Raw genomic sequence first — 16,138 nt, forward strand, 5'->3', positions numbered from 1 at the left:
CTCCATCGATTGAGTTGATCATAGAGATTTTCTTCCTGTATTCTATTAATACAGTGTATTATTGATATGATATCCAGTAGCCCTGAGTCCATTTAGTGTTGCTATAAAGGAATACCTTAGGCTAGGTAATTTATAAAGAAAAAGGTTTCTTTTGCTCACGATTGAGGATGGCTTGAAAGTTCAAGAACTGGTATCTGTACCTGGTTTGGGCCTCAGGGTGTTTCTACTTACGGTGGAAGGTGCAGCGGAGCCAGGTTTGCAGAGATCTTATGGTGAGAGAGGAGGCAAGACAGACGGGGCGGTGCCATGCTCTTCTTTAACAACCAGTTCTTTCTCAGTGAACTAAGAGAATGAGAACTCATTCATCCCCGAGGAAGGGCATTAATTTATTCGTGAGGGATCCACCCCATGACCCACGTAACTCCCACTAGGCCCCCCACCTCCAACACTGGGAATCAAATTTCAACATGAGGTTTGGAGGGGACAGATATTCAAACCAGGCCAATTACATTGGTTCATTTTTGTATGTTAAACCACGTTTGTATTCCTGGGATAAATCTCAATTTTTACATGTTGTGTTGGGTTCGGTTTTCTAATATTTTGTTGAGGATTTTTGCATCTGTATAGGAGATATTCCTCTGTAGTCAATTAGTTCCCTCCCTGAGTCCCTCCCTTCCTTCCTGGCTGGTTTTGGTATCAGGGTTTCTGTGTCCTTTTGCCATGATCCCTATTTCTCTTGCTTTCCAGCACAAGATGTACAAAGTTCATCTTATAAATTTCCTGCTCGAAATCTGGACTCAGTCATTTTTCTAAGGAGCCTGTTCAGTTTAATGGCAAACCATAATCTGGGTGGTAGTGTGGTCAATGCTGTTGAGCTGTCACTGTTTTTGGCTTCTGGGAGGTGAATACACAGGTGTGTGTTTGCTCTTGGTTCTGGAATATTCACATACGGTGAGCCTTTAAAAAAAAATGCATTGGCCATGCGCAATGGCTCATGCCTGTAATCCCAGCACTTTGGGAGGCCAAGGCGGGAGGATAACGAAGTCTGGAGATCAAGACCATCCAGGCTAACACAGTGAAACCCCATCTCTACTAAAAATACAAAAAAATTAGCCGAGCGTGGTGGCATGCACCGTAGTCCCAGCTACTCGGGAGGCTGAGGCAGGAGAATTGCTTGAACCCGGGAGGCGGAGGTTGCGGTGAGTGCTCTGTCCCAAAAAAACAAACAAACAAAAAAAACAACCACACATCAAAAAAGCATAATGTTGGATGAAATAAGAAAGTAAATGCTGTTTATATGAAGTTCGTAAACTGATAAAAATAATCCGTGATTTATTTTGGCATATACACCTTAGAGGTAAAAATAAAGACGTGTAAGGGGTAAGTAACACTAAGAATGCTAATGACCTTTCGTGGGAGATTCAGCGCGATACAGCTGCAACGCACTTGCAAAGCTCCTGGGTAGTAAGTCTAGAGATGGGTGCTTTGCACTCGATTCTAAAATAATGCATATGGGAGGCCCCGTTTTTTGCACGCAGTATTTTACATTGCTTATTCATAAAATTTGAGGTAGATATGTGTAATATAAAACATTGTTAAGTATTTTTTTGTGGGAGGCAAGCCACCCAGGTGCCGAGGCAGGAGACCGAAGGCACAAGCTGTTCCAGTATAATAAAGAAAATAATTAGAATAATAAAATAATAATAAAAGTTATACTAGAAATAGGATTTAGATATGATTATGTATGAATATTATAAATCATTAGCTTGTAGTGTTACTCTTTATTATTATAATAATCTCAGTTCTATAATTATAACCTAAGAAAATACCAGGCCATACAGAATTAGGAGCTGAAAGGACACTGTGAGCAGTGACCAGAAGACAAGAGCGTGAGCCCTCTGTCACCCCGGATAAGGGCCGCTTGAGGGCTCCTTGGTCTAGCGGCAGCGCCAGTGCCTGCGAAGGCACCTGTTACTTAGCAGACCGGGAAAGGGAATCTCCCTTCCCCTGGGGGAGTTAGAGAACACTCTGCTCCACCACCTCTTGTGGGAGGCCTGACGTTTGCCGGGCCTGCCCGCAGTCATCCAGAGGCCTAAACGTGTGTCTGTGGTGCTGTGCTTCAGTGGTCACGCTCCTCGTCCACTTTCATGTTCAGCCTGTGCACCTGGGTCCCCCTCTTAGCAGTAGCAGAATTAGTAAAAGTATTAAAGTCTTTCGATCTTTCTGTTAAGTGCATATAAGAAATGCTGACGTATGCTGTCCTTCCTCCCCGCCTCCATTACACTGAAGGGAAAGGCCCCCTGTCCAGTGGACACGTGACTCGCTTGACCCTATCAATCATTTCAGATGACCCACACTTCTTACCCTGCCCCCTTGCCTAGAATACAATAAATAGCAGCGAGGGCAAGCGTTCGGGGCCACTACCGGTCTCCTCGTCTTGGTGGTAGTGGTCCCCCGGGCCCAGCTGTCTTTTCTCTTACCTCTTGTCTTGTATCTTTATTTCTACGATCTCTCATCTCCACACACAAAGAGAAAACCCACAGGCCCGGTAGGGCTGGACCCTGCATTTTTTCCTACAATTTATAAGTAGCCTTTAAAGCTATAATCTTTTGCAGAGTAGGTAGAAAGTTTCTTCCAACCATGACTTTTGAAATTCTTCTATCTTCATACAAATAAAAATGAATTTTAACCATTACAATGTATGCAAAAATCAGTTGCATATATATTGTAAATATGAAACAATAAAGAATTTATAAGAGAGGATAGAAGAGTATTCTCATGACCTTGAAGTAGAGAAAATCTTATTCAGTATACGAAAAGCTCTGAGCATATAAGAAATATAAAGGAGAAAATTGATTAAACTCCATTAAAATTAAGAACTGCTCATTATCACAAGTGCTTTAAATGGTATTTTCACATAGTGGCATACCATACAGTTATGATAACTGCATCACGCAACCTGGATGAATCTCACAGATAGTACACTGAGTTTAAAAATCTGTAAAATTATATACTACATAACTTCATTTGTATAAATTAAAAATAAGCAGTCAAAATTAATCTAGAGTGTTGAAAGGCAGAATACTCTTTTACTCCAGTTACTCTTTATCTGGAAAGGGGATATGCCGGCAGTTTCTGGGGTACTGGTAACGTTTAGTTTATTGTTTTATGTGCTGATTGCATAGTGTGTTCACTCAGAAAATTCTTAAAGCTGTACATTTATTTGTGTATTTTTATATGTTTATTTTGTATTTTAATAAAAAGTTTCCCAAAATGTTTAAATGCATAGGAGTATGTATAGAATGGGCTTCCATTTGTGTAGAAAAAGGAGGAATAGTTTATTTGTACATGCTTGCTTGTGTATATGTAAAATATCTGTCCAAGTTATGTAAGAAAGTGACAATGTTGGTTGCCTGGAGTGGCAAAAGACAGGATAAGAGGAAGATTTTTTTTAGATCTGTTTAAGTTTATAAAAGATGGACACATCCTATGCTTTATGTGTTGGAGCTCCTATAAATGGTTCTTATCCATTACTGATTTTATGTTATAAAAACATAGCTTGGTGTATTATTTGTACCCAATTTTAGATAAAATTTTACATGAATTAAACTGATAAAATGGAATCAATGGTATATGTTCATGTAAAGCTTGCAGATATGTGAATACATATCCCAGTATATTACATAGCAATATATTCTCTTTTTTGTTTGTTTGTTTGTTTAGTAGAGACAGGGTTTTGCCATGTTGGCCAGGCTAGTCTCGAACTCCTGAGCTCAGGTGATCCACCGGCCTTGGCCTCCCAAAGTGCTGAGATTACAGGCATGAGCCACAGCGCCTGGCCATAACAATATATTCTTATGGCAACTGGGACTGTGAGGATGCTGTTAGCTGAAGACGTTTAACTTGCTCACTTCTGGAAGGATAAAAAAATTCAGGTGCCAAAAAAACTAAATGCATCTGCTTACTATCATTGTTTAACAGCTGTTACCAATCAACATGGAAACTTTGTTTAGGTAGGAAGCACTAATTTCCAAGGGTCAGTGAAACAACTTTGATTTGTCATGCTGATTTTTGACTCTAGGTTTCTCTCTTTTAGCATCACACAAATGGGGTTTATGTAGGAGTCAATGAATGGCAAATGCCCGACCTCTACCTGCCCTACCTTTTACTTCTGAAAAGACTGGTTATTACCAAGATTATTTCTTGGCAATTAACAACCTAACATAAACTCTTGTAATTGATGCAGTTGGCTGTTTGATTACATTTGCTTCTGAATTAAAATGAACAAGTTTATTTAAATAATTCTGATTTGGTAGCCACCTGGAATAAGTGGAAATTACTGATAAAGTACTTACCTTGCTCTCTTAGTTTCTTTTCCTTATGTTTTAGCATTTTGTCTGTCTTCTCTGGTGGCTTTTTGTTTGTTGTTTTTCAGGTCTGTTGCTGTCAAGGCTTTTTTTTTTTCCCCCATGTTATTTTTAAAGCATTCTGTCTCCTTTCTATCTGGTATGTATACACACACACACACCCACACACACACACACACACACACACACACACACACACACACACACACATAACTATATAGGTATATAGGGATATATTTCCTTCCTGCCTATATAGTATATAGTATATATATATACTGCCTATATAGTATATAGGTATATATATGCCTGTATAGTTATATAGGTATATAGGGATGTATTTCCTTCCTGCCTTCCTTAAAAAGGAAACCCTACCTGCCTGGATTTAGAGCAAGAAATTGTCTGATTGAATTAGCAGTTTCTTTAAAAAGAAATTCTTCTTAATGATGTAAATAGGAAAATTTTAGTTTAGAGGACTAAAAATTATTCATCTATGTATACAGGAAATCTGTTATTTGTCAAGTTTATGTCTTTTATTTCCTAAAATCGTTCTGTATATTTTTTTATATTTGTATTATTTCCATGGAAATTTCTGGGTCATTTCCAAAGAACTTCCTTAAAAGGTATTGTCTGTGGCAGCGTGCGACTTCTTAAACTGATGACTCGTATGCCCTTGCATGTATTAAGTTCTTTCTGACCTAAACTGAAAAGAATTATACTGTAGGGATGTTGTTATCTGCTATATTGATTCTTGATATATACATACACATAACTGATCCAGAAAGAGTACAGAATTTTTAATGTGTTCCTGTGTCTCTTCAATTTTCTGGACCCAGGAGTTGCGTGTTACCCAGGTCCTCTGACTCTAATTGATCAAGATACTCTGTTGTTCTCTTTCCCATATTTATGATAGGTGGAGGAGTTACTGATGGCCATGGAGAAGGTAAAGCAGGAACTAGAATCCATGAAAGCAAAGCTGTCCTCCACCCAGCAGTCTCTGGCAGAAAAGGAAACTCACTTGACTAATCTTCGGGCAGAGAGAAGGAAACACTTAGAGGAAGTTCTGGAGATGAAGTAAGTGTTTGTAGTCTTATTCTTCAAGCATGTGCTTAGTGGAAATACTTTTTCTCCCCGCATTCATCTTCTGGCTCTGTTTATTACCCCAATACACTTACTTAATTTTAGTGCTAACTTGTATTTCTCACTCTCTAGAATAAATTTGGTCAAAGGTGGAACAAATCCTGATCAAATAGAAATATTTTTGGTTCCTCTTTAATGAATTTTAAATCCTCTGGCTTATACATATCCGTGTGTAATTACCTCTCTGAAATTCCTAAAATCTTCTGGAAAGTTCAGGCAAAATGGCGAGCTTACTGGGGAAGAGGGCTGTTGGTTCTGAGGTTGTATGAAGACTAGGCAATTTTTAAACACGTTTTTTATTGTAAACATTTCCAAAGGTACACACAAGTAGAGAGAATGAACCCCCATATACCTGTCTCCAAGATTCAGTAGTTACCATTTTGCCACACTGGAAGCCAATTTTTAGAAAATTGTCACTTTTAGCAGAGCTTTGCTATACACATTTTCCTGCTTCCCCCACATTTTGTAGGTTGCTGAGACCATAATCTGTTGTGAAGCATGTATACATCTGCTAATACATAGTAGATGTTTCTTTTACTTCTCAGTGACCTGTTTAAAACAAACGTCTCTTTTGAAAATCCAGTTGTACGCTCTCATTTACCATTCCTAACCCTTCCCCTTACGTAAAGGCCCTACTGCTATTTTACTGAAACCAGGTCTATCCTGGGATCCCTCAGTTACCCTCATTCTGTCAGCAGTTATCTTTATTTTTGTTGTCTTCTTTTCTGTCTCAGAGGATAGGTTTTTTCTCCTTCATAAGGCCAGATTCTTCTTTCTGTCACAGATTTCAAGTCCCCGCCTCAGCAGCCTTTCGCTGTCAGTTCTCTCTCACGTGACCCTTGCTCACTTCTTCTCTGCATAAATGCACAGTCTGTCTTTGGCCTAAAATAAAATTTTTTCACTCCAACTAGTGCTTTAAACTGACATCAGTTTACTTTTCTGCTACTTTGAACTATCAATAAACTTTGAATACCTGAATAATAGAGCTGTACAGAATCTTGCCATGATACCTTAGCATGAATTCTCATGGGACATGATGATTGCGATATTGTGACTGCAACCCAAGAATGTTGAGGTGTCCTCTGTGCTTTCACGTTCTTGGGCTATAGTGCAAGGCTACGAGATTCTGTCCTTTTAGAAAAGCATTATGAGTGATATGTCTTGGAAGTAATGCGTAAGTGAAGCCGGAAGTGGATTGGCATAGGGGGAGAATTAAGAGAGGTTAGAGTTCCGAGTAGCATCATCAGAAAAAAGCTTTCAGGTTTAAGTAGAGAAAGGAAAGTCCTCCCTGTGACTGTTGGCAATGACACTAGATTCTTCACTCTGTAGTCACTGCAGGACCCACTATATTTTAAAGGTTTAAATTATTCAATTATTGATCATTGAACAAGTGAAAAGACTTAGTCTACCTAGAGAACTTGAGAGGCAGAAATATGAGGGGAATGAAGTGTGCAGGGAGACTGAAACATGCGTATGTGTGACTCTGGAGCTAGAATAAGACAGAGTCTTCCCTCAGGAAAAGGTAGTTGGCCCATTTGCATAGAAAATTCTTCAGCAAAGCACTAGAATAGCTTTGTTTTCTGGAATAATCCTGACCTCATCAAGCCAAGAGAAATGAATTAATAGCTATTTTCCATTCCTAGCGTATATTAATGTAATTTTTGAGTGTCTGTTACAGATAAATGGTGACCGTAAGTTTGGGGAGACGTAAAACGGTTCACTTGGTAGCCTGCCAGTGGTGCATTGGAAACATTCGCGTTGGTTATAGCCAGCCCTGGAGACTGGAGAGGAGGAACGTTTTAATTGGCAGATCCCACAATGGGTCTTCTCTTCCTTATGCTGTGGTTTTGTTAACCATTACTTTTTTATTCCACTTTTATGTTAGCCTTTTTCCCTTAAGAAAGAAAGGATAAAAGGGAGCAGGGGAAAAATAATAAAATAACAACTGTAATAACTGTAATAAATTTTAAGTATAAGTTGAGGTCATGAGGTTCACTGTTAAGAATTCTAGATGAGCTAGTTCATTCAACACTGCCCTGCATTCAAACTCCTCCTGCAGGCCCACCCTACATTAGCATTCAGAATAAATTTTACAAGTCCATTTTTTATTTTTAATAAAATTTTTATTAAGCTGTGAATTTGACTGCCCTGACAACTGGTTTGTTCAGGGAGGGGGTGGCAGAGCTCTTTGGTTTCACTGAGAGTTTAGAGCTATTCAGTAGGTAGCCTCCTATATGCAGGCAGTTAGTTGTAAGTCATTCAAAGAATGAAACCAACGAGTAGAAGTTAAATCACTATACTCACTGGGAGCTTAAAAAATAAATAAGTATGATTTAAAAGATGATGTCAACACAGGTGAAAAAGGAAAAATATTAGAATCTCCTGAACTGACTAGACAGACATGTTTAGAAGACTGGTCTTCTCTGGAAACAAGTAAAGCTGGCAGAGAAATCCAAATATCTCTGTGTTAAATTATATACTCATGAGATGCTTTCTGGCCAAAAAAAGGTCTCCCACAAACAGAATAAATTTTCATATGTACCTAAGAAGAGTCCAGTACTAAATTCTGACATTTAAAAAATTATTGACTGTTAGGAGAGAAAAGTAGAGTACAATTGTGATTAAGAGAGCTGTTAACAGGCCGGGCACGGTGGCTCACACCTGTAATCCCAACACTTTGGGAGGCCGAGGCGGGTGGATCACCTGAGGTCAGGAGTTCTAGACCAGCCTGGCCAACATGGTGAAACCCCGTCTCTACTGAAAATATAAAAAATTGGCTGGACGTGGTGGCTCACGCCTGTAATCCCAGCACTTTGGGAGGCCGAGGCTGGTGGATCACAATGTCAGGAGTTTGAGACCATCCTGGCCAACATGGTGAACCCTCGTCTCTACTAAAAGTACAAAAATTAGCTGGGTGTGGTGGCGCACACTGTAATCCCAGCTACTCTGGAGGCTGAGGCAGGAGAATCACTTGAACCTGGAAGGCGGAGGTTGCAGTGAGCCGAGATTGCGCCATTGCACTCCAGCCTGGGTGACAGAGCAAGACTCCATCTCAAAAAAAAAAAAAAAAAAAATTAGCCAGGCATGGCTGGGCACGGTGGCTCATGCCTATAATCCCAGCACTTTGGGAGGCTGAGGAGGGTGGATCACGAGGTCAGAAGATCGAGACCATCCTGGCTAACACGGTGAACCCCGTCTCTACTAAAAATACAAAACATTAGCCAGGCGTGGTGGTGGGTGCCTATAGTCCCAGCTACTCGGGAGGCTGAGGCAGGAGAATGGCGTGAACCCAGGAGGCGGAGCTTGCAGTGAGCCGAGATCGTGCCACTGCACTCCAGCCTGGGCGACAGAGCGAAACTCCATCTCAAAAAACAACAACAACAACAACAAAAATTAGCCAGGCGTGATGGCGGGTGCCTGTAAACCCACCTACTCAGGAGGCTGAGGCAGGAGAATCACTTGAACCCAGGAGGCGGGGGTTGCAGTGAGCCGAGATCATGCCATTGCACTCCCGCCTGGGCAACAAGAGTGAAACACTGTCTCAAAAAAAAAAAAAAAAAATTGTGGGGTTGTTCACATTCTAAAAAAATCTCATTAGGGATTTATGACATGGTGTTCCAAATTAACCACAAAATTGTAAATAGTTACCCAAATTATATCCTAGTAACAATTTAGGGGGGGAAATAAAAATGAAAATGCATTCTGAGTTACATAAGAGCATGTTTACTCTTCACAAAGCCATATTTATTATACTTCCACCAAAAGCCATTTTTTTTTAAGTCTGTAGACATATGATAAAGGACTTTTAGTGGACTTGGAAGCATTTTTCACAATGGGCTAGAATACTGAAGTTGAATGTTATGTAGGAAACCCACATAAATTAATATAAAATTATTTTACACTTGAAAAAGAAAACAATATGTTGTACAGTATAGCTATAAACAAATAGCATTGGTGGGTCTGGGACTAGTTAAAATTATGAAGCAAAGTTTATATCTACAATCAACTATCCCTTGGGACTCCTCCTCAGTTTTGCTTAACTCTCTCATTCTGCTCCCCTTTTTTCTGCCCTGATATTCAGTGCTTTTATGCGGCCCACCCTATAGAAATTTCTTTATTTTCTTGTGACCTGAATTGGAATAAATCACAAATAACCCTAAATGTTCTTTGCCTTTCTCCTTCTTTAAATTTTAAACTTATTCCACATTTTAGCTTTTTAAGATCAGACATAACTTCCAAATAGAAGAAACCATGTTTAAAAAAAAAATCCATGCTTTCTAATCATTCTCTTATGTAAAAAGCCTCAAGTGGCTGGAATAAGGTCTAAGTAACAAATAAAGAACTAAACTTTTCAGATAAAGGCTCCGAAAGTCCCTCTTGTTTTCAGCTTTCAAAATTCTTTCTCTCTCTCTATCAATATATGGTTCACGTGTAAAAATGTGCTTACCTGTGTAGGGATGAAATTAAGACTGTCTGTCATCTACTCCTCACAAAAGGAAGGAAGTGAGATTATTGTCCTACTTTTTCCTTATCTTTTCTTTTTTTCTCTGTTGGAGGTATAGGATCAACCCTCATCCCTTTTGTTAAATAGAAATGAATCATTTAAAAGGTTAATTATTGTAGATAGGTAACCTGATGCCTTAACCTAATTGCAATATCCAGTTGAAGAAAATCTGATATATAATTTACCAGTATGGCAGGTTTTTTTGGTTTTGTTTGGATTTTTGATGTTTTTTGTTTTTTAATTTTCCTTTCAGGACCATCTTTTTCATTGTCCTCTAGAGTGTCCCTTATAGGTAGCTACTCACTCTCCAAATAGGTAAAACTCCCCTCAAGCTATGGATGTCAAAGATAATAATCTATCCATTTAATCATAAGCTTTTCTTCCAGAAGTTACTGAATGAAAGAGGATTAGAAGATGGTCTGTGTAGCAAAGGATTTGCTTACATTTTGGGCCAGTTTGCTTACCCATGAAGCAGGCATAGTAATACTTAGACCCACCTCATGAAGTTGTTGTACGGATCAAATGAGATTTAAGAAAAGCACGTTGAAGTTGGTAAAGCTGAATGCTTGCAAAGCATGACATTTACAACTGAAAATCCAATTTGTGCTTTTGTGTTCATACCTGGAGAAATCACTTAGCTTTTCAGGTCTGCAGTTTTCTCACTCAGATTCGAAAGGTCCCCCATCGATTTAAAAATTGTGGACTTTGGCCAGATGACCTCCTGAGGTCCCCTGATTCTGTAGTTGTAAATGTCCTGTGTAAATCAGGGAAGTAATTCATATACAAGCAGTATACTGAGGAGAAGTTGGAAGCCAGGTATCATGATTCCTGGCTGAGGACTAGGCTACGTGTTCACTGAATGAGACTGCCCAAGGCTTACCAGAGATTAGATGCTACAGAATGAGAGTGGAATTGTAATATTAGAGATAGAGCCGTGGGGAAGCTGGAGTTCCAACCCAGTCAACATGGAGAAATCCTTGTTAACTTCAGTTATCTAGCTGAGATAACAAAAAAGATAGGTTTTAGGAACAAAGACCATGCTCTAATATAAGGCCTACTCTAGACCCAGGCTAAGACTAGTAAAACAAGGCCCCAATTAATTTTTACAGGGTAGACCAAATTTGGACAATGAGTCTCACCGAGATAGAGAAGCCTGGGAAATATCCTGAGCTTTCAGCAGATCAGCATACAAAGGTTAAATCCAAACCTATACAAGTTCAAGGAGTCAACTATTAACTGACTTATATGTACTAGAATAAAAATCACTGCTCCTCAGAAGAAATTAACAGAACCGTATTTGCAATATATCCCATGTTGAACTTTTAAAAATTACCAGACATGCAAAGAATCAGGAGCATATGATCTATAGAGCAGAAAAGAGCATGCAGTAGAAATCACCTCTGAGGAGTCCTATTTGGTATAACAGAAAAAAAAAAAAAAAAAACTAAATTCACCCTTATACATTAAAGAATTAAAGAAAAATGTCATGTTGATGATGGAATAGATAGGAAATCTCAACAGAGAAAGGAAAAGTATTTTAAAATGGAAATTTGACATAGTGAGAACTTGTCTCTACAAAAATGTTTTTAAATACCAGCCAGGTGTGGTGGTGCACACCTATAGTCCCAACTACTTGGGAGGGTGAGGTGAGAGGATTGCTTGAGCCTGGGAGATTGAGGCTGCAGTGAACTTTCATTGTGCCAGCATACTCCGGCCTGGGCAACAAAATGAGACCCTATCTCAAAAAAGTAATAATCATAAAATGAAAATGGAAATTTGATAATTGAAATAGAAATGAAAAATTTATTGGATAGTCTTTTTTTTTTTTTTTTTTTTGAGATGGAGTGTCGCTATTGTCCCCCAGGCTGGAGTGCAGTGGCGCCATCTTGGCTCACCGCAACCTCCGCCTCCCGGGTTCAAGTGATCCTCCTGCCTCAGCTGCCCAAGTAGCTGGGATTACAGGCATGCGCCACCACAGCCAGCTAATTTTGTATTTTTAGTAGAGGCGAGGTTTTTCCATGATGGTCAGGCTGGTCTCAAACTCCCGACCTCAGGTTGGCCTCCCAAAGTGCTGGGATTACAGGCGTCAGCCACCGTGCCCAGCCTATTGGATAGTCTTAATGGCAAATTAGAGCTGTCAAAAGAAAGAGTCAGTGAACTTCAAAATAGATCAACTGAAATTATTCAATCTGTAGAACAGGGAGTGAAAGGATTTTTACCGAATGAACAGAGCCTCAGTGACATGTAGGACATTTTCAAATGGGTTGACATACATGTGGAACACTAGAAGGATAAAAGAGTGAGAATGAAGCAGATGAAAGACAGTTTTTAAAAATGGCCAACATATTTCTCTAATTTAATTTGAAACCATGAAACTTTGATTTACAAATCCCAGAAAGTAAGTGAAACCAAGCAGGATAAATACAAAAAATAAAAAAATCACAACTAGAAATATCATAGTCCAGTTGCTGGAAACAAAATATGCAGAGAAAAATAAAAGCAGCCTAAGAAAAAAGGCACAGCGTATAAAGGGAAACTATGATAGCTGAGTCCTTATCAGAAACAGTGAGGACCTGAAGACAATGGAACTTCTTTCAGGGTACTAAAAAAAAAAAAAAAAAAAAAAAATTAGCCTAAAATTCTGTAAGCAAAGAAAAAGATCCTTTAAAAACTAGGATTAAATAAAGACAATTTCATATAAACAAATATGAAAAGAATTCATCTCTAGAAAGCACTCTACAAGAAATGCTAATGGGTGTTCTTCAAGCTGAAGGGAAATGAATCCAGATGGGAGCATGAATCTACAGGAAGGAATGAAGAACACCAGACATGGGCCGGGCACTGTGGCTCATGCCTGTAATCTCAACGCTTTGAGAGGCCAAGGTGGGAGGATCACTTGAGTCCAGGAGTCTGAGACCAGCCTAGACAACATGACGAAACCCTGTTTCTACAAAAAAAAAAAAAAAAATTGGCTGAGGATGGTGGCTCATACCTCTTGTTCCAGTTACTTGGGAGGCTGAGACTGAGGATTCCTGGGCCCAGGACACGGAGGCTGTAGTAAGCCAAGATCACACCACTGCACTCCAGCCTGAGTCATAGAGTGAGACTCTGTTCCCCCGCCAAAAAAAAAAAAAAAAAAACAGACATGGTAAATCAGTTGATACATATAGAAAATGTATTTTTTCTTCTCAGAATTCCCTTAAAAGACAACTAACCATTTAAAGCAAAAATAACATGATGAGTTGGCATTTATAGTATGTGTAAAAGTGAAAGATGGGACAACAGTATCCCAAAATATTAGGAGGTAGAATTGTAAGGTTGTTACGTTCGTGAAGTAGAAAATATGAACTGTTGGCTGGGCATGGTGACTCATGCCTGTGATCCCAGTGCTTTGGGAAGCTGAGACTGGAGGATCACTTGAGCCCAGGATTTTGAGTTTACGCTGAGTTCTGTTTGTGCCACTGCCCACTAGCATGGTTGACAGAGTAAAACCCGGTCTCTAACAAAAAAAAGAAGAAAGGAAAGAGAGAAAGAAAGATAGATTACGAAGTGTTAGATGTGAAGTAGTACAATTTCTAATCTAAATAGACTTTGATAAGGTGCATGTTGTTAGCTGTAGAGCAACTACCAAAATAATAACAACAAAAATTTTAAAAACCCTGAAGAGCGGCCAGGCACCATGGCTCAGGCCTGTAATCCCAGCACTTTGGGAGCCCAAGGCGCACGGATCACTTGAGGTCAGGAGTTTGAGACCAGCTTGGCCAACGTGGTGAAACCCCCGTCTCTACTAAAAATACAAAAACTAGCCGGGTGTGGTGGCGAGTGTCTGTTATCTCAGCTACTCAGGATTCTGAGGCAGGAGAATTGCTTGAACCTGGGAGGCAGAGGTTGCAGTGAGCCAAGATGGCGCCACTGCACTCCAGCCTGGACGACAGAACGAGACTCTGTCACAAAAAACAAACAAACAAACAAACAAAAAAACCAAAGAAAAAGCACCTGAAGAGCTAACAGAGGAAATAAAATGCAATGCTAAAAATTGTCTCATTTATCCAACCAATAAAGGCAGAAAAGGAGCAACAAATAAAGAACAGAAACAACAAATGAATGACATAAATTCAACCATATCAATATTTATGGCAAAATGAAATATAGTAAACACACCAGGTAAAGGACAGAGATACTAGAATGGATGTATTAGAAAAAAAAAAAAGCAAGGCTCAACTGTATGCTGTACATAAGACCTGTACTATCATAAACGCTGGCTGGAATTAACGGAAAAAAGTACTTCTTGGAAATAGTAATCCTAAGAAACCTGGCATAGCTATATTAATATCAGACAAAGGAGACTTCCAGACGAAGAGTATTCCCAGAGATAAAAAAAAAGAGCATATAATAAAGATAAAGGGGACAACACATCCAAATGACATAATAATCCTAATAAATATGTATCTAATAGAGCTTCAAAATTCATGAAGGATGGACCGACAGAACTAAAGGTAAAACAAATCTGTGGTCACCAGTCATTACTGGGGATTTTGACCTATATTCCTTAGAAACTGATAGAACTACTAAACAAACAAAAGCAATCAGAAATATAGAAGATCTAAAGACTATTAACTTGACTTATATAACAGTTATAGAATACTACATCTAACAACTGAAGAAAATATATGTTTTTTAAGTGCATATGGAAGTTTCACAGATACAGACCATATGCTGGGCCTTAAAAGTAAGTCTCAGTAAATTTCAGAAGACTGAGATATGCTAAAGTTGTCCTCTAACCATAGTAGAATTCAGTTAGAATTTAATAAGATACTTAGAAAATGTTTGGAAATTAGATAACATAATTCTAAATACCATGGCTTAGAGAAGAAGGAATGTTAGGAATCATTTTGAACTGAATGAAAATTCAAATGTGAAGTTTTGTGTTTCACAGTTGAAAAAGTGGTTAGAATGAAATTTTTACCCTTATATACCTATATTAGAAAAGAAGAAAAGTTGAAATTCATTGATCTTAGTTTCTACACTAAGGTACCAGAAAAAGAAGCAGAGTAAACCACAGTAAGTAGGATAACGGAAATAGTAAAGATAACAGAAATCAAACACATAGAAGACAGAGAATCAACAGAGAAAATTCACAAAATTCATAACCGTGGTTCTTTAAAAATTTAAAAAATTGATAGGTCCCTACCAAATGGATCAAGGGAAACAGGAAGGCACATGAATTGCCAATACCTGGAACGAGAGAGGGGTTGTCACTCCAGGTTCTAAAGACACGTAAAAAGATAAGAGAATATTTTGAGCAAACTTATACCAATAAATTTAATAGACAAAGTCTTTGAAAAATACAATTTATTAAAAGTGGCTCAAGAAGGAATAGAAAAGTGAGCAGGCCTTTATCTATTAAAGAAATTGAATTTGTCATATACAACCAAAAAAGAGCCCAAATAGCCAAGGAAATCCTAAGCAAAAAGAACAAAGCTGGAGGCATTATGCTACCCAACTTCAAACTATACTACAGGACTACAGTAACCAAAATAGCATGGTAGTGGTAGTAAAGCAGACACACAGAGCAAAGGAACAGAATAGAGAACCCAGAAATAAGGCTGTACACCTACAACTATCTGCTCTTCCACCAACTCGACAAAAACAAGCAATGGGGGAAAGGATTCCTTATTCAATAAATGGTCCTGGGATAACTGCCTAGCCATATGCAGAAGATTAAAACTGGACTCTTTCCTTACACCATATACAAAAATCAACTCAAAATGGATTAAAGACTTAAATGTAAAACCCAAAACTATAAAAACCCTGGAAGACAACCTAGGCAATACCATGGGCGCAGGCAAGGATTTCATGACAAAGACACCAAAAGCTGTTGCAACAAAAACAATGACAAATGGGATCTAATTAAACTATAGAGATTCTGGACAGCAAAAGAAACTACCAACAGAGTAAACAGACACCCTACAGAATGGGAGATAATTTTTCCAAATTGTGTGACAAAGGTTTAATATCCAGCATCTGTAGGGAATTTAAAAAAATTTACAAGAAAAAAACAACCCCATTAAAAAATGGGCAAAGGGCGTGAACAGACACTTCTCAAAAGAAGACATACATGTGGCTAATG

At 38.7% G+C, this 16,138-nt stretch overlaps 1 protein-coding gene across 23 annotated transcripts in view; it reads left to right on the top strand.

The window, feature by feature from the left end:
- ERC1 (ELKS/RAB6-interacting/CAST family member 1) overlaps nt 1-16,138 on the top strand; it is a 519,708-nt gene that overhangs the window by 304,468 nt on the left and 199,102 nt on the right. For all 23 annotated transcript variants that reach the window (XM_063694551.1, XM_055357508.2, XM_055357510.2 and 20 more), the window contains one exon: nt 5,278-5,438. In XM_063694551.1, the coding sequence (XP_063550621.1) occupies nt 5,278-5,438 (161 nt within the window). The remainder of the gene's footprint in view (nt 1-5,277; nt 5,439-16,138) is intronic.

This window comes from Gorilla gorilla, chromosome 10, assembly GCF_029281585.2.
Source record: "Gorilla gorilla gorilla isolate KB3781 chromosome 10, NHGRI_mGorGor1-v2.1_pri, whole genome shotgun sequence".
Classification (NCBI taxonomy): Eukaryota; Metazoa; Chordata; class Mammalia; order Primates; family Hominidae; genus Gorilla; species Gorilla gorilla.